General features: G+C 45.1%; 2 protein-coding genes across 5 annotated transcripts in view; one reads left to right on the forward strand and one right to left on the reverse strand.

Moving 5' to 3' along the window:
• Positions 1–2621, forward strand: part of stt3b (STT3 oligosaccharyltransferase complex catalytic subunit B) — a 58179-nt gene extending 55558 nt beyond the window's left edge. Inside the window, exons 14-16 of the mRNA XM_053864255.1 lie at positions 985–1098; positions 1314–1520; positions 1730–2621. Of these exons, the coding sequence (XP_053720230.1) occupies positions 985–1098; positions 1314–1520; positions 1730–1804 (396 nt within the window). The 3' untranslated portion in view covers positions 1805–2621. The remainder of the gene's footprint in view (positions 1–984; positions 1099–1313; positions 1521–1729) is intronic.
• Positions 2622–4995: 2374 nt separating this feature from the next.
• The window catches only part of LOC128757010 (oxysterol-binding protein-related protein 10-like), a 44797-nt gene continuing 24396 nt past the window's right edge, over positions 4996–25396 (reverse strand). For all 4 annotated transcript variants that reach the window (XM_053861972.1, XM_053861970.1, XM_053861971.1 and 1 more), the window contains 8 exons: positions 22517–22742; positions 17736–17866; positions 8578–8727; positions 8016–8514; positions 7244–7430; positions 6751–6933; positions 6535–6688; positions 4996–6473 (listed from right to left, as the gene is read on the reverse strand). In XM_053861972.1, coding sequence (XP_053717947.1) covers positions 6426–6473; positions 6535–6688; positions 6751–6933; positions 7244–7430; positions 8016–8514; positions 8578–8727; positions 17736–17866; positions 22517–22742 — 1578 coding nt within the window. In that variant the 3' untranslated portion in view covers positions 4996–6425. The remainder of the gene's footprint in view (positions 6474–6534; positions 6689–6750; positions 6934–7243; positions 7431–8015; positions 8515–8577; positions 8728–17735; positions 17867–22516; positions 22743–25396) is intronic.

Below are 25396 nucleotides of genomic sequence, written 5' to 3' on the forward strand. Positions count from 1 at the left end.
GGATAGAAACAAGGTTCTTTGCCACTGGAGCCCATCCACCCTGGTGTTTAAGATCGTGTGTCATGGATTCAACTTAAATTTGATCAATCTAATGTCAAACTCCTAACTACAGTAATTTCCAGACTATAGAGAGCACTATAATATTAGCCGCACCCACTACATTTAAGAAGGAAAATAGTTCTTGTCCATACGTAAAACGCGCCGGTCTATAAGCCGCAGGTGCAGTGGTGCTGTCTGCGCCTGTAGAGGGGTCAGTGTTGCACCATGTAAAACTAGTTTTGAAAATGGGGTGCAGCATCGAGAGTGAGGAAATAGTAGAAACCAGCTGCGTAAAATGGAGCGTTCGTGCAGCTCTCCTGCCGGGATCTCCACTCGCTTGTGTTAGATTTGTTATTTGTTGTTTGTTATTGGTCTCCCACCACTGTTTTTTTTTTTTTTTTTTTTTGGCGGATCAAACATAGTATATCTAAAAATTGCTGTAGATTTTAGCAGTTATGTCTGTTGCTCCAGTCCACAACTGTAGTTCTTGTTTGCGAGTTACATGAATCGAAGTGCAGCTCTTTTGCTGCCCCGCTCTGGTGTTGGCCAAGTTTTCTATTTTCCTTCCGACCCGCACCTGTGACCGCGAGCGCTCTTCAGAAAAGAGAGCCCGTGCAGAGAGGAGCGCCACGCCAACTAATTTCCTTCAGTGGGTGGAAGATGAAGAACCTGAAGGGAACCGCAGCCAGAGTGGCTGGGCAGAGTCAGGTGTCTGCTCTTGGAGCAGCTGCCTTGTTACGTGTGACCACTCTGTTAGAATTGACTCTCCAATGACTCATCGACGGCTCGCTCGCAGGTCTTGTCTCCAGACGCTCAGATCACAACCTTAGTCATCACATGTGTCACTGAGCAGCCCGGTACTTTTCTGTCAGTCTTTCATTTGCTCGTGTTTTCTTCTCACATGAAGCGATTTCAGTTTTGCCTTGACGCTTTGTCCTTCTGCAGGAGAGCGACTACTTCACTCCTCAGGGAGAGTTCAGAGTGGACAAGGCCGGGTCCCCGACGCTGCTCAACTGCCTCATGTACAAGATGTCCTACTACAGATTTGGAGAAATGCAGGTGAGGATGTGCTGGTGAATGGTGGGGGCAGCAGTGCTGGAGTAAGTCAGCCCCTCTGGACAAATGAGCTCAGAGAAAGGTGTTTGGTTTGCTGTAGTCAAGTGAGCTGGCGTGTAAACACGGCGCTGCCCTGATCACTGATGGACTCAGCTGGTCTTCAAACAAATCCTCCCGTGCCTCCGCGCTCTCCTGACTCGCTACAATCTCTCCCTCAGCTGGACTTTCGGACACCGCCTGGCTTTGACCGAACCCGCAACGCTGAGATCGGAAACAAGGACATCAAGTTCAAGCATCTGGAGGAGGCCTTCACCTCGGAGCACTGGCTCGTCAGGATCTACAAGGTCAAGAACCTCGGCAACCGCGAGCCGCTGGACCGCAAGCTCCGCAGCGTGGTGCCCAAGCAGAAGTACACCTCCAAAAAGGTGAGTGGGGACGCTGCCACCAGAGACCTGCTCTTGAATACCTGCTGACATCTAGTGGTGGCCTCAGAGAGGCCAGAACTTCCAAGTACAGTTTCAATACCGCTGGGGCCAATTATCTCGTGTTCCTCCGAGTTTTGCTCTTACCGTTTCTTCTTTTGTCTCTTTCACGCTCCTTTCTCATCGCCTTCCTCTCCCTTCTGTGCCTCCAGACGGCCAAGAGGAAGCGAGGTCATGTGAAGAACAAGCTGGTCCTGAGGAAAGGAAAGAAGCTGCAGAAGAAATAGTGACGGTGGCGACGATGAACTCTTCTAGGAAACAAATTAAAGCGAAGAACCCAACAACCAATGAAGAAGATCACCGGGGCGGTTCGTCTGGCACTTGGTCTCTCGCGCTTCTCATTCGAGCGCCACCGGGTGTTGAGGAAGTTGAAGTGTCATATCTGACTTGTCCCAGAACTGTTGTGCGTTTTACCCCGAGGACGTTTTCTCTTGCTTTTCCCCCCCCTCCCTTCTTATGGTTTTTGTTTTCTGTTTTGTTTTTTTAAACTTTGTACTTGAATGTGTGGCAAGGCATAGGGCTGCTCATGTCTATTAATTTTGTGGTACATTAACTGCTTATCAGCGAGGGATGGGGGCGTTAGGGAACACCGGAGGGAGACATTTGCACCAAAGACCCATCCACCTGACCTTGCTCCAAGGCACATGAGAAGTGGGCGGAGAGTGAGGCAACGCTCAGGACTCCTTCCTGACTGCTGTACAGAGGAGCGTGTGCGGTGTGGAGGAATGTCTCGGCACAGAACCTGTAATATTAACCCTCTATCATCATCATCATCATCTATTTTTCTGCCTGGCACCCTGTCATTTGTTGAAAAGGAGTCCTTTAGAAGAATTGGCGTCTCGTGTAAATATGTGATGTAAAGCAGAAAAGGATGATAATATATTGGAACGGTGATTTCTACTTGTTTTTGCTCGGTTCTTCTTTTTTCAGTGGTTTGCTAAATAGAATGCAATAATTCTTGTACAGAGGGCCTGGAGATTCTGTCGAAGGAATGAATGTGAATTTCTACGATGCCTCCCCACCCTCCCTCCCGCCTCCTCCCCATCATCACATAGCCTAGATTGTACATTTTGCTGTCCAGAAACAGAAGCTCGCAGCGCGTAAAAACCAATGTAGTGGTAACACAATAGGCCTCCCGTCCTGCAGAGGGAGCTCTAGTTCAATGAGCAAGCCTAGTGCCTCATCGCTGATCCTCACTAACTTATGTCGCCCTTTTCTTTCCTGGTTGTGTTGATTTGCTGGTTGAATATCATGGGTTTGTTGCTTCCAGAGACTGGAGGAGTTTGGAGGTTCACTATTGGAACTGTGAATGGACTTAAGTTGGTAGATGGACACTGAAGATGAAATCTGTACAAGATGCATGTGACCGTTGGGATCTCAGTGCGAGAGTGGCTGAAGAGTCGAGTTCTCATTTCGCTCGGTTTGTTCAAAGTTAAATGGTGTTGTGGCTCTGAGGAACACGATGGCACTTGAGCTTTGGTTAAGCCTCTGAGAGCCGCAGACTACTGCAGTGTCACATCGTACCGAGTTAAAATGGATGTCAAATCGGAAGTCGGTACTCTGAAACTGGAAGATCTTAAAATTTTAGCTCCACTTAAAGATTCAATAGAATGATCAACCTGGCTTTCCCCTACTGCTGACTGAGGTTTGGTTCAGCCGGGTGAAATGAGGACTCTGACCTTCAGTGACCTTCATCTTCCAGTCCAGATCTTGTGTGCACTTTTTTTGATTCGTGACATCGGAGACACATCCAACGGCTTTTTGCGTCCCTCAATTCCAGTTCCGACCTGTTTGGAAAACCTGCTCTCCTTCCATCATCTCGTCCGCCACAGGAGTCACATCAGATTTCTCGCGAGGAGAAGAATAAGCCTTAATGTGACGTGCAGTTTCTTCTTGGTCGTCGTCGCCCTCGTCTGAGTTTCTTTCGTTCGTGATGACTGCAGTTTTTCTTCCTCCCACTCATTTACCAAGCAGCTCTTTGTTGGATGAGGTCGTCCTGCTTCTCATGCTGAAAGTTTACATTTTCACACCGTTGCTCTGTTCAGTCTTTAAAATATACACTTCAACGAAAAACTCGTGTGTTCGCTTTCTTTTTCTTACCGGGTAGTAGACAAACTGGACGCTTGGGGGCGCTGTTGGCCTGAAAATTCCAGCAGTGTTTTTTTTTTTTTTTGTTGGAAACATGTTTTTGGAAATTAAAGTGAAAGTTCTTCCTCATCAACAACACCCAGACAGCAGTTTATCATTTCTTGACACGTCCATCATTCAGACTGACCCGCCCACTGCTGTTGGAATAACTGAAGACAGAAGTCTCATGATGTTGCGTTGCCAAATGACTGTGGCTCATGGATCCCAGAACTGGTGTAGTATTGACATGTACAAAGGCTGAGAACAATTTTGTTCCTAAAATCAGCCATTCCCCCAATGAAATTCATAGTACGGAGGGTTTAAACTTCTTAAATGCTGGACATCCATGTATTTAAAAGTGGAAAAGTTTATCTCTCTGTTTTATCTGGAATATTAAATGAAATCTGCTCCCCTAAGTTGTTAACTACAAAAAGCCCACCTTTGAAAAGATATCAAAATATGACACGTTTCTCTGTTTTATTCTGGCATCTTCATTAAAAAAATAAAATTTTACTACAGTGATTCTTTTGGCAGGTAATAGATAAAGGTTGTTGATGTCCATATGCAATGATAAAAACTACCACAGGAAGATGGCAAATAAGTAATAAAATGGTATTAATGTCACTTGGTTAAAACCATTTGCAGTATTTCTTGGACTGGTGTCAAAGAATTACTTTTCTCAATCCTTGTTGGAAGCAAATAAACACTCTCACAAGGCACATTTTTTTGAGGGGAGGAGGGACGGTGTACGTGTCAGTGATGCACTGACTTTTGACGTAAATTTGAAACATTATTTCTAAAACAAGACGAGACCCCTTCATAGGCCAGAATTACCACAAATGACTTTTTAATTCATAGTGCCGAACTTTTCATCCAATTCTAATTTTTAAAATTTATTTATTTAACCATTTTTCACCATGAATATTCAGCAGTATGACTGTGGGTTGCTCCAGATATATAAATATATGGTTAACTGGATTTTTTTCAGAATTTCTAAGCCAATCTCAGATATTTCTTTTTTTATTATGGATTTGTTCCATATTATATGACTAATATATTCCATTATTGTTCCTGTATTAGTAGGTTTCGACCTTTAAGGAGCACAACTCTTTTTTTCATCCTCTTACATTTTAGCTATTTAATTCAGTTTACCAACTTTTTCTATAATCATGCACATATATACTGTATATATCAAACTTAAGCTCACAAGTCATTATTTTGTATGTATCATGACTAACATGATGGTGATTTGCAAATGAGCAAAGACACACAGACTTTTTTTGTTACGAAAAGTAAATAGATTTATTGACCTTCACTCCTTCATTGAGCCACAATCACTTAGTGAACTTTTGACACCAGCCAACAGTCTGTGACTTCTCCAGCACACGAACATCAAACCGTCGGCTACAAATCGGCATCTGGTTGTTGGACCTGGCAGAAAGGCTGAATTACAATAGTCGTGGAGAGAGTACGAGCTTTGCGCACAGTTTTATCTGGAACATTTACAGCTTGTTCTGAAGTGAAAACCGCAGCAGTCGATGTTAGTGAAACCCATCTGATGTTCATCTGTCCGGACTGTTGCGTAACTGGCAACGCCATACACAAACACATCCTGACATCAAACTCTTAAAGATCTAACCCCCCCAAACACAGACTGTTATTAACACGCGATCAAATGTGATTTTGATTTACCAGTTGAGATTAAATACATTTAAAATTGAGGTTTGACGTGAAAACACTCGCTGAGGGACCCAGCCGAGGATTTAAAAACACATTTGAGGATGATGTTTAACTTTAGCAGGTGAGGATCACCATCCAAGTTCATTGGTGCATTAGCGACCAAATAAAGTCTGTAAAATGGCAGCTGCTCATCACTGGGTTGAAAACTCACATCCAGTTTAAAAACTCTGAAAACAAACAGAGGAATCAATGTAAAGCGAGAAGAGGACTGAGAGAAAAGAGCTCAACAACTAGCATCTGCTAGTTTGTTAGCTACAAAACAGGAAAGAAACAAAACGGCGTGTACATTCATAGTGCAGGTTAACAATGACAGCGTGGCGACAATCGCGCTTCCTGTTCCGCCAGCGCTTTGACTTCAGCTACTTGATAGACAATCCACTGACTAACAATCAAATGTGGCCAACATTGGTGCTTGTTATCATGTTGTCATCCATTAGCATTAGCTTCATCAGCATTTACGAGGTAACAACTGCCTTCTAGACCAAAACTCTGGACTCCATCTGGAACTGTTTGTGTTGAAATAGTTGACCTTTGTGCGGAGGGTCATCATGAAATTCCCGAAGTGCTGTTGGCAGTTAGCTTCATCGTGGACACCTATAGGTAGCCTCATGACATTTCACCACTCTACAGACTCCCAAACCCAGCAGACTCAATGAACGGAGCGGACAGCTGGATCTGGACCGCGGGGCCATCAGAGGGCCCCAGTCAGGGGGGGGGTTCACCTCCTCCAGCGGTTTATACATCCAGAGACGGGGCGTGCGATGGGACCAAAACACTGACAGACACGACTCAACTCTACAAAAGTGTCGGTTACATCAGTGTGCAAAAAGGCAAAAGTGAAAAATAGAAATTCTCTACTTCTCTATGACAGGATACATATAAAAGAGTCCCAGAAGCCATGACCAAACTTTGGCACATTCCGTAGACAGTCTGAGTCTGGGGTCCTGGACTTCCAGACCGGGCAGGACCACAGTTGCTCTGCTAGCAGCTCGACTTCCACAGAGGACTGTTGTAGATCCAACCATCACCCTGGAAACAAGATCACGTCAAGACTCTGAACCAAAGAAACGTCAGGCTTCCACAGTGTTACCTCCTTAGTGAAGTACTTGGGTGTCCAGGGTTTGTTATCCGCAGCTCTCTGGCGCTCCTCGCCGCGCTGACACTCCTCCAGTCGGTGTTTGTGTTCCGTGGCTTCGTCCAAGTTTCCTTCCTTCAGTGACTTGGTGACGTGTTGCCACAAACGCCTTCCGAGTCAAACCAAGCGTCAGCAAGGAGCGAGTCAAAGCGGCCTGGCCGTGTTCCTCACCTGGACTCTGTCCGTCCCTGCTTCTCCACCGGACGCAGCCTCTTCCTGGTGACAGGAAGCTTGTTGGTGTCGATGACCTTAGTGTCGCCGCTGCTGTAGGTGAACTCCAGCGTGCCGTTCCACTCGCCCTGAGCTTTGCACACGATGCTGTTGGTGCTGTTGTGTTTGACCTCGGCCGTCACTCTGGTCGGGAATCGAGAGGATTCATGTTATCTATCAGAGGTTAAAGTGTGGTGGCCTGTCATGCTGAAGATGGGCACTGGCTTTGGAGGCGACTGAAAAGAACATGGCTACATGTTGGGTAGCTGGTATCCAGGAGAGCCTCAGAGTGGACCATCCACCTTGTGGTCTCCTGAAAGTTGGTGAGGTGTTCTGGGCATGTTTAACTGGGAGGAGGCCGTGGGGCAGACCCAGCGAATAGTGAGATTCTAAGAATTACAGAACCCAAACATTCCCCGAATATTGTGAGTCCAACACCTGACCTCAGACTCACCTGTGAACTTTACCCCCGTAGAAGGGTTTGGTGTGAAAGGTCACCGCTGCGGAGTAGCCGCTCTTGGCACAGGTGATGGCAACCTTCCCGCCCAGCTCCACCCAGGGCACCGTGAGGATGGAGCGAGCGTAGGCGCAGGGCAGCGTGAAGACATACTCCTCGTCATGCTCCATCAGGCACAGGACTCCTGCGAGGGTTAAACCACGTCACATGACTGTGTGTTGCCCGCCAGAGCCGTGATCAGGTGACGTCTGCTGTTTATGGCTCCACACTCAGCTGACCTCCACCAACACTGGCTTCTCTGCTGCGAGGCGATAATCTAATCCTGAAGTAACAAACTCGATTTGGTCCACATCCTAAGCAGGTCATGTGACCATCACTGGCTTCATTGTCTTCCAGTGGTTTGCAGAATGAAGAAACATTGTGTTCAGCTTCACTGGAATGGAAGCGAGGACTGGGTTTGGAGCATCCAGACAGGAAACAGCTGGCTCTCAGACTCACCGGCCGACCAATCAACTCAGCCTGACCCATTTCCTCCAAAATACATTATCAACTGTGCGTTCAGACCAAACCCAGCGATCAATACTGCGTGTGTCCAGGCAGACCGGACTAACACGGCAGCTCAGGGATCAGAAACAGGAAGGAGGACTTCTTGTTCCCTCAGGGTGACTCATCACAAAAGATGCTGACGGAACATCTGCTTAAGTGTGGATGTTTAATTGATAACTCCTGAATATGAATTAAAACTGCCAGATGAGTCAGAGCAACTTACCCTCTCCAACCATGGACACACCCACGGACATTCCCATGAACTTGCTTTTGGTCCACACATGGGCGTTGACGCACATCTTCTTCTCTCTGCACTCACAGTAAAACCCCGACACTGGCGGATGATGGGAGACCTGCTCAGCCACGAAGCGGACTCGGTAGCAGCTTCCCGGCGAGTCCTCGGCCTGCTGCGCGTTATTGGGCCCCCGGCCCGGTTCGCGAGCGGAGCCCACATTGGCTCTGGTCAGAGGTTTCACTCTGTCCCAAGGCACTTCCCAGGAACAGTGGAAGGTCTCCCCCAACACGGGGTTGTAGGGCTTCTTGGCCACGGCGCCTTTGCGTCCTTCGTGGAAAGCGGTCAGGTAGTACTCCACGAAGCGGATGATGCGGTCCTCCGCTGTAGCCCCAGCTGTGATGGACAGGAACATGTCGGGGTGGGCCATGAAGTTGGCGTACATCTCCAGCAAGGAGCGTTTTTCCAGGATGAAGGTCGGAAGCACCACCTTGCGGGAGAAGTGGGTGTCAGTTCCGCATGACTCAGTGAAACACTTGAGAATCCGGGTTACCCGTGTGAGGTCCATGCCCAGTTTCAGCTGAGAGAGCAGGTGCAGGATGATGCTGCGCTGGTCGTCCAGGACACCGAGGTCCTCCTCATCATTGTCCTCCGTATCCGTCGCCTCCTCAGTGGGGCTGATGTCTTCCAGTCCAGACTGGTGCTGTTAAGACAGGGGGACCGGAGGCAACTCAGTTTTCACTCCTCTAACCACTGTCTCTCTGAAGACTAGCCTAGCATGAGCAATAAAGGCTCGGCATCGATCCTGCATGGGTGTCCTCGACTGGCCGTCTTTCCAGCTGCACCTCCAGCTTCCATGCATGTTTCATCACTGCAATATTAACAGCTACTGAGGAGCAACAGATTTAACAAGTCTGAGCAAACATTAGTGTCGACACAGGAGGCAAGTGCCCTGCTCCATGTTTGCTTGGTCCTGACCGCTGCAGCCCTTAAATGATTTCATAGCAATATGAATGAAATTAGGATATGACATTGTATCTCTGCCAGACTCACTGTTGCTGGTTTCCTGAGAGAAAAGTCCACCTCAGCATTATCACAACGCGCTGGACCTATAAATACCTAACTACATTGGCCCCACTCCCAGCACTACACGTGTAACTCGGCTCCACCTCTACCACTTGTTTGCAGCTCACAGCCTCCGGCGTCTACATCTGGTGATCCATTTCCGTTGTGCTCTTCAATTCAGCTGTAAATACAGTGAAGGAGTCTTTACATCTCCTGAGCAGCAGCAGTAGTGCTGATGTATAATGCAGAAAGTGCTCTCAGGCCCGTGGGCAGGGAAAACTCTGCTCCTTTATGCAGCGGCTGCCACCGACACGTCGTGTGTGTGTGTGTGTGTGTGTGTGTGTGTGTGCCCTTTCCCACCCGGTGCTGCCATCTGAGGAGCGCTGAGGAGCTTCAAGGTGCAGAAGTAACCCTGAACCAGCCTGCAGGGTAATGGCTGGTAGAGATTTGCCGTGAGAGGGAGCGAGAGATCCCCGGGATGAGAGAGCGGCGGCGGCGGCCTGTCACCTGAATATTTCATCCTCTGCACGCCACGCTACACAAACCCACTCTTGCGTCTGCAAACTGCAGGGAGAAACACGGGGGCACATGAGCAGGAGTCCCTGGAGCGGCCGGTTCCTCCTCACCGGGATGTATTTATAGAAGTGTGTGAGGGGGAGGAGGGAGAAGGGGCTGTTGTGATTCCAGCACTTCTGACTAATTAAAGAGGCTCTTGACGGCAACAGGAAATTACCGCCAAAGAGGTCGGAGCTTCTCTGCATAAGCACTTCCTCGTAGTTAATAAACTCGACGGCTGTTGTTTCGCCGGAGCCTATTTACAGCAGCTTATCTGCGGCTAAAGTGAATAATATAGTGACCTGATGATGAACAAGTGTCACAGGGAAGAGGAGAGGCCTTTTGGCTTAGGCTCAATGGAGTCAACTATCTGCGTTCATATCGTAAAGTGGGGTTTGTCGACAGCCTGGCAAGAGGTTGATGAGCAAGGCATTCCACCACTCTGAACATCTCTTATCTTCCAACCGTTTGGCTGCACAATATATTCACTCAAAATGACAGTTCATCTCAAACAACAATTCAACCTCAAGAACAAGTCTTTCCTTCTGTTTCTTCTTTGTCTTGGTGCATTTCCCATCAGCAAGGCAAAGACCTCTCAACCTACCTTGCACATCCTCACACCTCACCTCTACCTTGTCCTCCTTTGTCAATGAACCCCAGTGGTTGTCTTCCGCCTCTTCTTTTGCCCAGTACAGTGGTACCTCGGTTCTCGACCACAATCCGTTCCAGACGGATTTTTTATTGAAATTACAATGAATGGAAAAAGAAATAATGCGTTCCAAGCCTTAAAATAGTCTTTTGTAGGAGTGAATGTAGAGTGTCTGCTGCAGGTGCACTGTTCCTCTATGTGTGTGGCCGCTGCATGTGGGAGGGGTTGCCGAGTGAGTGACGTCTCTCCAGAAGTGAAGAGGTGCCCGGTGCGTGTCCAGCTCTGAATGTGCGCTTCTGTGCAGTTTGGCTGTGACAAAGTCAAAAACCAAGTCACGCTCTGTCCCAGACTCGCCTCATCCCTGTCCCAGCTCCAGCCCACAACAGGACATCAAACCCTGGAGTGAGCGCTCCAGCCTCGGAGGTGTGGAGAGCCAGCACCTCCCCTGTGACACTCTACCACGGTCCAGTGTGGAGACAGGAAAGGTTTTACACCTCATTATGAAGAAAAAACAGTCAGTAAATGTAGCTAACGGGACACGTCTGCATACAGAGGCTCCGTTATGCACAATAACAAAGCGTGTCGTGGGTCAGCTGATCGATCCGCGCATGTTATGTTTTTTCCGGCTTTTTTCGGGAGCGTTAGAGTTCTGGATTTTCGTTCGAAATCCGAAGCAAAAAAACTTGAAATTTTTTTTCGGGAGCGTTAGAGTTCTGGATTTTCGTTCGAAATCCGAAGCAAAAAAACTTGAAATTTTTGTTTGAACTCCAATTTGTTCGAATTCAAAGACGTTCAAAAACCGAGGTACCACTGTACATCCATTTTCCATTCTTGCTCCAACTTGCTCCCTGTCTCTCCATCAGAGTCCGGCTGATCCCTGACTTTACCTTCAGACCTTTCAACATGAGCCTGATGGACCAGTTCTTACACACATATTCTGTCTTGTTTCTGCTCAGCTTCATTCATCTTGCCTGCAGCTCTCCAGCTAAACAGGAAGGGGCAGAGGGCTGATCCCTGATATGGTATTTCCTCATCGGAGGGAATCCTAACTCGCTGCCCCCATTCCAGAGATCACATTTTCACATTTCACCTTTTATGCTACCACAATTTTTACGATATCATTATGGTGTTTCAGCTACATTATCATTATTATTATTATGGTTGGTGCTCATTAATTCACAGCTAAAACCAAGTTCAGGTTAAGATGACAGATAAGATAAGTCACCTCTTCAACTTAAAAATGGAACTTTGTTGACAAAAACAATTTCAAAACAACAATGAATTTCTACAGTGAACGGTTAACACCTTTCCGAAACTAATGTAGTTTGAAGCAAAATGCAGTTAGCATTCAAAGCTAATAAATAACATTTTCAAACAAAACATTAACTACTTTTTCACTCTCTAATTACTGTGTTAGAATATCATGTTATAAATAAAAGTTGGATTTGTATCACTAGAAATCGTATAAACAGAAAAACACGAGTGGAAGAAGTGAATTGACAAAGAGCATATTCGCATTTTGCTAACATTAGCACGCATCAGTATTGGTGTAAACCCGGTTTGTGACGATTCGTGCGAGGTCAAGTCATGCTGACTGAGCAGCAGGTCAGTTATGTAGTTTGTTGAAAATGAAAGAAAGAAAGAAATGTTCCCAAACATCTGCAGCAAGTAAAATGAATAACATCAGATTAGCAGGAGACGGTCGGATGAGTGAGTCGAGGAACGACTGGGTGAGTACAAGCTGAAGGCACAGCTCTATCATGTGCACACTTAAGCTTCACCTCACTACTTCTCAATGTTAAAGATAACAAACCAGAGTTTGGCGACTCACGCAGCTTTGCTGTGGACTCACTGGCTTCAACTGCAGACAACTGGATCTCATCTCCAAATCAGTGTCAAGCCTGAATCCGAAAACAAGCGACTGGCGAGAGGAGAGATCAGAGTCGAGTCCTGCTCAGTGAGCACTCTCCAGTCGGGCAGCGGCTCAGCATCGCCTCATCTCCTCACCAGGAAGTCCGGGAAAAGATGGAGGCCGAGAGGAAAGCTGGAAGTCCCACAGAGGTTTTCCCTCCTCAGCCTCTCCTGTGCTCTAGTTACTTCTGTAACTCACTCCTCCTCCTCCTGCTGCTGCCTGCGTGGCGTCACTCCAGCTTTCCTCCCTCATGACTCCATCTCTCCTCCCTCTCCCCCTCCCTCCCTCCTTCCTGTACTTGATGCACGTGATCGCAACCCAGCAGACGTGTCAACGCCGTCCTGGCTTTCACGCCACCATCAAACCCACCGTCCAAACCAGACTCTCTCACATTCACACAAAGCGAAACCCATGTGACCAGACCTTATTGAACATCTTACGTAAGTTTGTTGTAGCTGCCCACTAACTCCACGGTCAGAAGTGCGGTTCATGTCTGAACCAAATCAGAATGTTGTCAGGCGGATACGGTTTGTGACATCAGAACAGGATGAATTGAAAATGATCCCTTTCATCTGCCTGTTGTTTCTCTTCTTCTCCATCTTTCTTTCATGCCATCGTCTATTCTGTTTCATCTTCACTGTTTCCACCTCAGGACCTCCTGCTGATTCCTCCTATCCTCTATTGCAGCTACCTTACCGCCATCAGCAGCGCATCAAGAGAAACTCCGGTTGCATGTTAAAGAAGGTTCAGGTCAGCAAAAGTGAAATATTCCCTTTTAACAGAGGATATCTACAGGCATCTGCACTTCCAGAGTGTTTTTCCACTTCACTTTTGAGTGTCGTGTGTTTGATGATGAAAACAAGTGGTGCACACATGAGTGGAGCTGAAGAGCTCAGCTCACGTGCTGACCACTGCCAACCTCGCCCTCTTTTTCATCCGACACATCGTGGATCCACCGAGGCTGCTGACATTTTCATCATCTTTTACAGACTGTGTTGTGAAAACTCCTCATCTGCTAACCAGAAGGCAACAGCTAAAGTCTCCTCAGTTTACAAACGGCAGCATGAGAGACGCACTTTCTGTTAAATGTCAAGTCTGTTTTAAATGTCAACCTGGAGACAGACACTCAAAGCTCTTGTGCTCCCACAAAGGCCTCCAATTTGAGTTGGCATTTTGACATGAACTTCCTAACAGGCATCAGCATAAGCCACTCCAGAAATTCAAAACTCCAACACTCATGCAGAGGTGAGTGAGAATTCACAGAGAGAAAGAGATGCTGCCCTCTGTTGGACTGTAAGCGTCAATGACAGAATGTTTCCAAAAACGTCATTAATTTAATACATTTACATCGATTCGAAAGTTGTTGTTTTTTTAACATCTGCGGAACTAAAGCAAACTAAAATAAACAAATTACGCTGTATTTATACTTTAATTAGAAAACGACTCAATTTGTTTATTTCATGTTCATTTCTTGTTTAGTTTGATTCGCAAATCTGTTATTTTTCCCTGTCAATTCAAGCATTGCCATTATGGATCTTTCATTTATATAGAAATGTTATTTACATAGCGTATCAATGATTTGAAAAAAAAAAAAAAAAAAAGAGTTGCAATGATGCCTGGTGACAGATACCTGATAATGTTGAGTGGCATAACAGACAAATAATTCTTCATGCATTTACAATTTATATTTCAGTATTTTACTTTTCCCCCCGCATTAGTTTATCAATTATTATTGAATGGTTAACTTTTAAATTTGACATGCATCACTCTGCATGTCAAAAGATCAAAAATTAACTAGTGGAAGCGTTTAATTATTTAATAATACAGTTATTAGTTAGTTATTATTCAATAGAACAGCAGAAACAAACTATGAAAAGATGTAAAACCAGCAAGATTGCTGCCCATAATAACTAGTTAATGAGTCATACGAGCCAATATTGGCATCATAACAGTATAATTTCTTTGAAAAATATACACACTGAAAAACTTGATAAGGGCCCAAAAACAGCAGGAATGATCGAGGTCCCTAGATGTGACACGCGTTGGGGGTTTGAATTCTTCATCCAGTCACTTTGTGCCAGGTGAGTGAAGTGCGACTGTAACATGAGCCGCATGACACCTAACATTTTTAGGAAATATGTGTTTACCATGAACCCCAGTGCTTCCCAGTCATTAACCCTCCTGTGCGGCAGAATCTCATTTCCACGGTGAGTCACTGATGCCAGGATGAAGGGGAGCACCATGAAAATTCATAAACCTGCTGCATTTCTGCAAGCGCAAGCAATTTCCCTTCCATTTTCACACACTCTCCCAGCAGACCTCTGTCTCCTCTCGTGGCCACGGAGCAGGACGGAATATCAAACACCAGCCAGTTGCTGCATAATGCGCACAGTAAACCTTCATTATTACCACTGTCTCATCTCTGCTGGGACTAATGATGACAAGATAGCGCTGCTCCTCCTTGGATTATTCAGATTAAAGCCATAATAATGGTGTCATCCGCTTCTGTTTTATTGTCCTGCTCTTGATGTATTTCTCTGTGAGTGGTGTTGCACACAATGCATGACATCTACTGTGTATTATATGATACAAGTGTTGCTGCGCTGCAGCACACTGTACATCAGGGTTAATACTTACAAATCTGAATCTGAATGTTTATAAAAATGCACACAGCACAATAACCATCATATCCCGCACATTTCCTGGTGACGCCGTGCGCTGCGCTGTAATAATGACTTATTAATTCAAATGAACTGTGATGCACTTCTGCATTCTCAGCACATAATTACACAATGCTCTAAAGTGCTACACAATTTTACAAAGCACAAACTGTATCCAGGAAGGTTAGCAGCAACTACTCCGCCATGTTGCCTGTTGCCACTATGAAAACTGACCAAACCTAAGTATAGAAAGGTTCCACAGTCTAAAACGTCTCTCAAACAAGCCCCTGCGTCTCGCTCCCATCAACTGTGACACCATTTGGAGTGCAGTTATTTTCCCTTCACATTCACCATCGATCGCTGACAAGATCTTCACCTGCTTCTCTCTACTCAGGGAGTAATAATGGGATGAGCTCATCCGAGGGAACACAGGGAAGCCAGCGTCTCTTCTGACATGCAGATGAATTAGATGAAGAGCCACAAGTGTGAGTGAAACAAGAACAAGTGAAGCGATCGTTGTGACTCTCAAGCGCACGGGAGCAGCAGAAAGAGAGAAATGTTCCGGAATAAAACTCATCGTGTTAACAACAGTGGTTTTCGTGTTCAACCGTACCGATTGATGGCTTCGTATTTTCTGGGCTCCTTGTCTAACAGGTGTCACTTTATTTGCAAGTGGAAAACTAATACGTTTCTAGTCAGTCTCCGAACACGAGCTTCTCAAAGACCTTCCTGAGGGACCAAAAGTTCGAGATACTATCTCAAGTCTTGCTCAATATCAATGTTGTCAGTCATATTTAGCTTTTCTAGATGAGCAAATTAACCCTTTGAGCTCCAGTTTTTCCTCTGAAATATCCAACTTTAGCATCACTATTTCTAAAAGCAGCAGATTGAAAACAGAGATATACTGTAAAAGAGAAACATTTTCAGTACGACCCTGAAGTTGGGATGGAGGTAATAGTGATATTATGACGTCACCAGTCAGCAGCCTTTGTGAATTGCGTAACTTAGAGATCTTTTTTTTTTCCATCAACCGATGACTCCCTTTCTCATGTCTCAAGCAACATAGCTGGGTCTCACCAGTGTTGAGCACCACTGTTCCACTCCCACTACTGGCTCTGTATTTTGCCATGTGGCTTCTATCTCTATTTCACGCTTTATTTATTTTTACATTCCCAACCAGCAGGGTTAAACCATGCCTCCACCAAGTCCACGGACCCAGTGAAGTAAAGCATCGGCTCCACTGTGCGCTGACAGTGGACAGTCACAGCGACCTGAGGTTTCAATATAAACAATGTCGCTCAGATCAACATTACAGGTGTCTGCCACCTGCTGGTGTGAAGTAGTGACTACATCAGGGTCGACATTTACTGATATCTGCTTGTCACAATACTCAAAGAGTTAGTTTATTTGCAAATGTTTCTTCCAGTGGTTATAACTCGAGTCATTCTGGACTCGTATGCAATGTGACGCTGGCATGTTCTGGACTCGGGCACGGGCAGTAATTACAATGACTTTTAAAGTTGACCTTTAACCTTCTCACGCCAGTTTCCTGTTACATTAGAGCTTCAATGAATCTTGGGCCTGTTGGAAGCGGTAATTAATGAGATCTTAGGCAAAAGGTAATTACTTGAAAACCGTGCTGACAAAGTTGCTATGGCAACCAAAGATGTATCTAATGTAGTATAAGATGTGGAGACATGCTTTGATAGGTGTTTAAGAAATGTGCCACACACCGGCCTCATCCTCTGCTACTCCTGATGTCTTGGGAGCTCCGTCCATGAAGTTACATTTGAAGTAGGTTCGAGTTTATGAAAGTCCTCCGTGACCTCACCTACACTGCTGTGACAGGTGGACACTTTGGTGTGTCAGGTGGAACCCTGAATAGAATACATTTAAAGCAAACCATTTGTTTGGATCACTCTAGAACTGGAGGACAATTCTCACTATTTTGGTATGAGTGCTTCAATACTGTAATGGTTGTCTTCATCACTGTGGTGAGGCACAGCTGCTCCTCCCAATAAAGTTCTTACTCTATAGCCTGGGTGACAGTGGCTGCTTTTTTTCCATTATTAATGTGTATCATGTTCATACATACGTTTGCACATACACGTCTCATCCAATAGTACAGACGGACTCAGAGTCTTAATAGCTACAAACATCATAAATGAAATTTTCGTCATAAATTCGTCTTGACTATTTTCAAAGCAGAATTAACACTAAAATAAAAAAAATATTGAGGTTTGTGAAGCAGATGAAATGTCCTGCTGGTGCTCAAAGCTGTTTGTTCACGTTCCCTTTTTCCTACATCCATTCATACATCATCGGTGGCATTAATCACGTTCAGCCAATGTTTTAAATGAATTTGAATAATTCATAAATCAACTTTAATCCGCCTCTGAGTGTTGGGTATTGCCTCCTGTTCTGTAAGTGCGTGTATGATGATCACATACCGCACCGCCGACTGAAACTGGGATTTAAGTTGGCGAATGTGATTGACAAGCCTGTTAAAAGCACGTCTGACATTTGAACCACTTTATTCCATAAATGACATGCTCTCCACACATTTGCATATCTTAATCCCCTGGTTCCCGTTTCTGACAGCTACTGCCATCACATGACTTTCTGTGGCAAACTTAAGTCCTTGGCAAGTTACTGACTGCATTCTGTTTTTACTGCTCATGGAGCTACATGAAGAAGACCATTCAGAGGACACATACAGTTGTACAGCTCTAACACTGCAACAAACAATGTTTACTGATGTATATCACTCACATTTTCCCAATAACCCAGCATCTTATGAGAGTCAGATTTAAGTCATTCCACCCTCCGTCACACCAAAGACATGAGCCGCTCCCAGAGAACATTTTTACCTCAGCACTGTGGGACAGACTCCTTTTCCTGAGGTTTGGGGAAGGCTCCACCGATCTGAGAGGTGTCAGACCTCCGTTCTTCAACTGTTCCCCTGAAGTTGATTTTGGTACAGTCCACACAGGAGCAGCATCTGGGGAAAGAAACACTGCAGTTATTAACACAAATGTACACAGTTCCTTCCTTTATTGTTGGACGAAATTGGAAAACACTTGTGTGCACAGAGATAGCCAGTGCAAAGAATGAATTTCCTCTCTGCCCACTCAGAGCCAAGGTGGACCATTACATCTCCCAAAAGACTGCGTCAAGGACCGTAGTCTGCAGTGGGCGTCAGCCTTACACTGTATCAATTATGCAGCCAAAAGGAGGGCACACAAAAAAAACTCATATCAAGAGTAGTGTATTATTGCTGCTGATGTTGTTAGAAAGACAAACATGGATGAATGTAACATGCACATCATTTTATGCATTATGCTGAATGATTAATAATAATAATATATGGGGCTAAATTACCAAATAAATAGGTTAGATGAAAAAGAAAAAGATAAAAACGAGACTGCTGACATTAAAAGAACCATTTAAGACTTCAAACAATCTTGTGTGTCCCTCACGTCAAATGTCACACTTATTAGAGGAGTAGCTTCCCGTCTTCTATTCAAGTTTTTTTCCCTTCAAAAAAGATCAGTTATTTTATGTAGTTTGGCTACAAACTGCAATTACAAAAACCTCCACATCAACTGTCTATTTCCACATAGACATAACATTGTGACCACTAACCTAAAACACAGCAGTACTGGTTCTGCGGTCATGTTCATGATAGATTCAGGGAGAACTGGGCCGTTTCTGAGGCGCAGTCTGTCATATTACGGTGGATAATTGTATGAACTTGATGTTTTTTTATTTATCAAAAAGCTTTTAAATCCCAGGCTATGAGTAATCCATTACAGGGGGCTTCTATAGTGATGGCACGGCAGCGCTTCTTAAAATGAGTAAGTAATGCACCTGAAGTCCTTCTTTTTCACATCCATCAGCTTATTGCTGCATCTGCCTCCCGGGCTACTGAATTGACGGCAAATGGAATGTGTAGGGTGAGAGCTTGTAAAGACGATTAATGATTGTGTTTGCTAGTGAGTGGAGGGCAACACGGAGTCTCCCACCCATGAGACCGATAAAGGGGTGTCTTATCTGTGGGAACGCTTCGTTTTCAAACCTGTAGAACGGCAGCTTGTTAATCACCATAAATTACACAGCGGCACAAGAGGGTTTACGGAGAGAGGAAAAACATGGAAGCATGCGGGTGACTCAAACAGAGGTTTGGACGACTTGCATGCGCTACTGATGGTTTCCCAAATGCATCCACTTCTGGACCTTTGCTGTCACAGAGAAACATGTGGTCATGTCTCCACCGACAACAAGCAGTCGCCGGACTCATTAGCTGGAAGTTCATTTCCTTTATGGATTCTTGTTCCTCTAAAGGAAAAATATAGGGCTTCAAGCTGGACAGGGGATGTTGTCTGGGTAGAGGAACAAGGGGGCGCAACAGTCTTCTAATACAGTCTAAATATGTTGGGCTGCACAATATATGGAAGTCCAAACGCTCTGAAGATTAAACCGGGTTTGGTTTTGATCGAGTTGGAAGATGCAAATCCGTGAGGTTTACATGACTACAAGGATCAGCACCTGCTATTCTCAGCAGGAAACAGGGGATGTTTAGACACTGGCATGAAGGAGATCTTTACCGACAAGGTCTTGGATGTCAGCTCTGTAGTCCAGTGTAAAAATGTGGAACGTTTTGGGTTCATCAGGGGAGTGTTGAAGACATTTGAGGGCTGATTCAGAGCTCTAAGTGAGGTTGCTCGTGGACATCAGTTGCTAACTTTCATCTCCGTCTGTGTATTAAAATAAGGTGCGTAAGGACTGTCTTGTCGGTGTTGGGGCCAGAGTCAATCGGCTCTGGAGAATCCATGAGCAGAGTGAAGTGCTTTTGTTGCACTCTGGCTTGGGAATGTCTGTCGATGACCCTGAGCTCTGGTGACCATGTTGTGATGTCACAGGGGAAGCTGAAGCTTCTCATTACACTGAATTTTCCGTCAAGGGACTGACCTTTGGTAGTTTATCACAGTGGGAGGAGCCTCGATGGAGAGACTCAATCTCCACTCCGGCTCTTTGCAGTTATCTAAAGACCTGGCAGACCAGTTGCTCAAGACCCAGCAGTTAACTTCTCATTCATTGATTTCACTTTCTAAATGTGTTTAATTTAAGCGATTAATTGCAAGTTAACTGCTTTAGTGCGATTAAACAAGATTAAAACTGTCACTCTATTGAAAGCCATGCATTAAACTCAATGGCACATTTCTTATTAAAGTACTGATATTGTGCAGCCCATTGAAACAAGCCAACCTGAGTCCACACACAAACCAAACTAGTCATCCATCCACATCGGCAGGTCTAAAGTGTTTTCCGCGTCCGTGTTGGTGAAACCCACTACCAATAAACAACGGGTCCTCACTGTGCTGTGGGAGAGACATGCTGGAAGCAGGGAGCAGCCGGACCCCCGAAGGATTTTTCAGCCAGGCAGCGTAAAGAAAGTAGTTTGTACTTGCGGCCTGGTCGTCCCACTCCACACCAGGACCTGTCTGAGGAGCAGGTACAGGGCAGGGGGGACGCTGGTGCAAAAGAGAAGACCAATAAACCGTCAGGAAGGACAGGAATCACAGACAAAGACGGACCACCGATCCGAAGGTTAGATGGATCATGAATGAGTCACCTGTGAAGTTCAGAACACTATAGCGCAGCCAGAAGAGAGAACAGTCACAAGAGGCGCTGCAGTTCAAAAATGGCTGCCTTACATGACGCTACCGCTGAAATCCTACTGATCACAGAGATACTTTGACATCCGCGGTGGCTTATTTGGATCCGGTAATATTTCAAACAATAAGTGGGTCAAAAGTTTCGGAAACCACACACCTGGAGAATAAACCGGCTGTGGACAACACTGCGACACAATCATCCTTGAGAAATAATGAGGACATGGCACTGTCATTTTCAGCAGCGAGAATATAAAATGCCAGAATTCAATTTGGCAGGTGGGTTTCAGGACTCTATAAAATGACAGCTTGATATGCTCGACCCATTGTCCAAGTCCCACAGAACCACCCTCAGGCTACAGAAAGTTTATAAGAAGGAACTTTATTGGATCCATTATGATGGAGCACAAAACATTGTCGGACAGTTTTAGGCACCAGTGTGGATTCATTTTTGGCTCAGACTCCAGTTGGAAAGTGCAAAGTTTTAGCCATCTGGTCTTTCACACGCCAACCTGTTACTGAAATCACATGCACGTCTTTAAAGCAACACTGCTGCACGTGTGATCAGTTCAGCCAGGAATGAGCAGCTGTTAGGGACGCGACAAGACAGTTTCACTGGGTTTGAGGAGAGTAGCAGGAGTCCTGACCAAAACTAGTTTGCTAGCATTTAAATCTGAATTTGATGGCAAAATACTAAGATAAGCTTTTTAATACTTGGGCAGAAAACATAAAACTAATTTGCTGTCTAACTAATAATAGATATAGATACTTTATAGAAAGCTGAGGCCATAGAACACATCAGAATGGCTCCTTATCAAAGGAATTTAATCGTTATTAATCTCTGTGAAATTGAAAACATTTTCAGGTATTCAAAACAAATGTAACTTAACTTTTAGAAACCGCATGCTACAGTAAAATGCCAGTTCATCACACAAAATCTCACCCTCTGTTCCACCGGCAGCATCTGTGTCAGACAGTACAGAAGTGCTGCAGCCCCACTGAGCTCGCTGCCTCGGCACAGTGTCACAGAAGAAGAGCCCAGTGTCTGGAGGAACTTGAGCTGAACACCCGCTCACTCAAGGCACTCTCCAACTCAGCCGCTGCCACTGGAGTAGAGGGGAGTCTGGCAGCTTCATATAATGGAAGCTGTCATTCACCAGAGAGGGGGGCCGTCACACAAATCTAGATATCCATCAGCTCAGCGGTGACTCAAATGCTTCAAACATGAGCAAGCGATTAATAGAGCCGGGTATTAATTCACACTCCCTGAATCAATTTGATTCACAAGGGCTCCCACCAGGGTTCGACTCGTGACTTGAGTTTGATTTGATAAGGGATATTTCAGTCAATTTATACCAATTTTCCTATAAAAAAAAGCACATGCTCTAACTCAGCGCATTGTTAAAAATACAAATATTTACATCCTGGTTCAAGCTACAGGCTGTTCTTCATAAAGCAGAAGAATATACTTGAGATTCAGATCAATCAATCAATTGTTCAACCTAAAACCTATATTAGAAGATGTTTTCATAAAAAGGAAAGAATATTTCATATCAACAACCCCAGCCAAAGTTGCTGTTCGCTAATGTCAGAGGGTTTGTGCAGTGCTGCTTTAAAGATAAGAGACAACACTGACAGGTTTTATACAGATGCATTCCTCCAGTGTGTTGGCACTTTAGTAGGCTTGGCGTGTTGTTAGTCACATTGAACACAACACCGTGATGAATGGAGAACAACAGTGGTCAGTACAAACCATGACAAGAAAGCAAAAGAGGCGTGACAGAGGATAAAGTACAGTCAACAACATTTACTACAGACACTGATGGCTGACATTGTGCAGGGGCAGAAGCCACAGTCCATCTGGGCCTCGCCACTAACGTTGGCTTTGGCAAGCCTACACTGGAAAGGCAAGGGAGATGGAAGACATGAAGGGGGCTCCAGGAGCAGGACAGACATAGGGCCCAAGGTGGACTCACCAGAGGGGGCGCTGTGGTTTCGGTGCATGGCCTGAGATTGAGGCGGCGCTTGGTTCTGGGTGTGTTGGAGGATGTTGAGACATTCTCCCAGGCAGCTGAGTGTGGCCGCTGACGTGGCTTTGAGAAGCAGCAGGTCCTGGTCCAGACAGGACAGGGGTCCTTTGGTGGGAAGGGAGTCTATAGACTGGACCAGGTTTTTCTGTTGACCCTCAGCCTGGGACATCACCTGTAAGATACCATGGTGGCAAAGGTGGCAAAGGTCAGTAACTGCAAAGAAGTATGGCAATCTAGTTCAAACCAACACTGACTGTATCTGTACGCAGAAAAGACTTCAACACCAGCTTTGCGGAACAAAACAGCTTTATGCTGGAACAGCTCCTAGATCTGGCCTGGCCAACCTCAGGCTCTTTCCCCAGTTTCATGAGGCTCTTCACCAAATGAGCTGCCGAACTGGCTGCCATTTTGGCCAAGTTGCTATTTATACAGGAAATAAGACGAAAAAGCAAGAGCTATTCCAGTGAAATGTCAAAATATTTTTCCAAGACTTTGACTTGCGTTTAACTTTGAAAGATAAACAATAAACCTCCCCATGCCGTGGGAGTCGCGGTCCTAAGACTTGGACCGTCATCAGATCCATAGATCAGATCAACGAGATTTAACATGACTTAGTTCCACGTTTCACTTTTGTCATTCCCTAAACTAAACGTATGGCATGTGTTTCACCTATTATTCATTGTTGATCATCGTGGAGTCCGTTGAATTCAGTGGAGTGAAGATGAGACGCTCCAGTCTGCAGCGTCGCTCACACACACAGACCGGTGCAATGTTTTTGGTGGCATGAGGCACGTAAACAAATATACAAGTAAAATAAACGGTGCACACGTTCCTTGATATTTCGAGGAGGATCACAGTAAAATGCATGAACTTCAAAAATGCATGCACAAGAGACATGCGGCAGACGTGAACCAGCAACCTTATGACACGCAGGTATGTGCTTTAACCGCTATACACGTGACCAGCTGTTCAGGTGAGTCTTGCATAGTTGTAGGTTGGGGCTCTTTCTAGCTACACAGTAAAACGATGGGGCTCTTAATCCCTGTCCTCCGTGAACAGGTCAGGAAACTGTTATGTTCCTTCAAAGATGACATTCATGTTATAAGATCATTCAGTGACCACCCGCCGACAGCCCCCCGCCACTGCCTGCTTTATTTGGTGTCCTGAAGACTTAATCACAGACTAATGTACGATTAAGATGCATCGTTGCTTCCTTCCATTTATGAGCGTCTAATTGAGGCTAATTATTGCTTCCATTTTACTGCATGATAATTAAAGGCATTTAAGTGTGAGAGTGCCGTCATAACTCAGAGGTGGACGATATTATGGTTTCAACTGAGAGCAGAGGGAGAGAGAGAAGAAGAGGCCGGATGAACATACGACACGGAGGTCATGGAGATGGCAGTATTCAACGTTGGTATTTCTAAACAAATGACCAAAGAGACAAAGGAGATAAAAGGCAAACAGAACTGAGTGAAGTAAAGAAAAATCCAAGGGTTCAAGCTGCCACATTTCAACATGGAAGTGCAGCAAAAACAAAAATACAGTCAAAAGTTACTGAACCATTTGACCCTGCTGAATTCAGAACCGGATTAAAATTAGAGTACTGCTGTCGAAGCTTCAACTGCTGAAGTGCATGAGGGAACTGGAAGTGTCACATGATGCCACACCAACCAATGCCTTCAGTGGATTACGGCACAGCGGCACACTGGACATGTAGCGATTATTACAGAACTGTTATCTGTCATGGCAGGCTCCTAACAGTGCCACTCACTTCCTGTTTCTTCATCCGTTTCTTGGCTTTGTAATTGTTGATGAATTTTGTCTGAGCGGATATTTTAAAGCATGGCTGTTATTTCCTCTTGTGTTTGTGTTTCTACCTCACGCACTACTTGCATACTATACAAACATTTCTGCATAGTTTAGAGCCCTGATCCGTAGCAGCATACAAGACCGCACTCCACACAACATTGTGATTCTTTCTTAGGTTTGATAAGAATTTGTTAAGACAGTGTCGCTGCCATATATGAAAGTACTAAATATCATGAAGGAGACTTGTTAGGAGAGGATAAAAACATCATTTTTGGTCTTGTCAGTTCACACTGTTGAGTTTCCTACTCCAAAATTAGCTACTTATTTACTACAAGCACCCAATAAAGGATGTTTGCTAAGCTCATGATGGGAAAATAAAATAGTTTCATTGTGTTGGTAGCTCTTATTTCAGACAGTGATAAAGAATATATAGAGGCCCTACTGTTTGGCCTACTGTTACTGAGGTTTCATGCACTTTTTGTATGTCACTTTGGTTAAGCTAAGTGACACATAATCGAACACGTTGGCAACTCGCGCACTTGTTACATGCCTACACATCTGCTCTTGATCACAATCAAGTTATTTCGCAATTTCTTGACAAGGTGTCGCAAAAGAAGGAAGCACTGCTCAAGTCTCAAGTGCACGTCAGCTGCAGACCTCAACTGAAACACGTCTGTGCAACTTTTCAAACAGACAAGTTGACTCCGGGTCTCCTAAAATATATCGCATTTGGAGACACCGCGCCTCATCTGCTGAAGCCCAAACACATCTCAGAGAGACGGTTCTTGCCGGTGGATAGTAAGCCTCTATTGAGTTGATGAATTCAGGTTGTTTACCAGACAGAAAGATGTTGTGAACATTAATATTTAACAGCTTAATAAACAGGCGTCTCGGAACACACAGCCGTCTGCAAGCATCTGTGCCATCCTTGTTGATCTGGGATTAGATGTGACAGAGATGCTCTTGTAAAATACTGTTTTTGTAGCGTCTCTCTTGCACCACCCACAACCGTCT

The sequence above is a fragment of the Synchiropus splendidus genome, chromosome 4 (assembly GCF_027744825.2).
Source record: "Synchiropus splendidus isolate RoL2022-P1 chromosome 4, RoL_Sspl_1.0, whole genome shotgun sequence".
In the NCBI taxonomy this organism is placed as follows: domain Eukaryota; kingdom Metazoa; phylum Chordata; class Actinopteri; order Syngnathiformes; family Callionymidae; genus Synchiropus; species Synchiropus splendidus.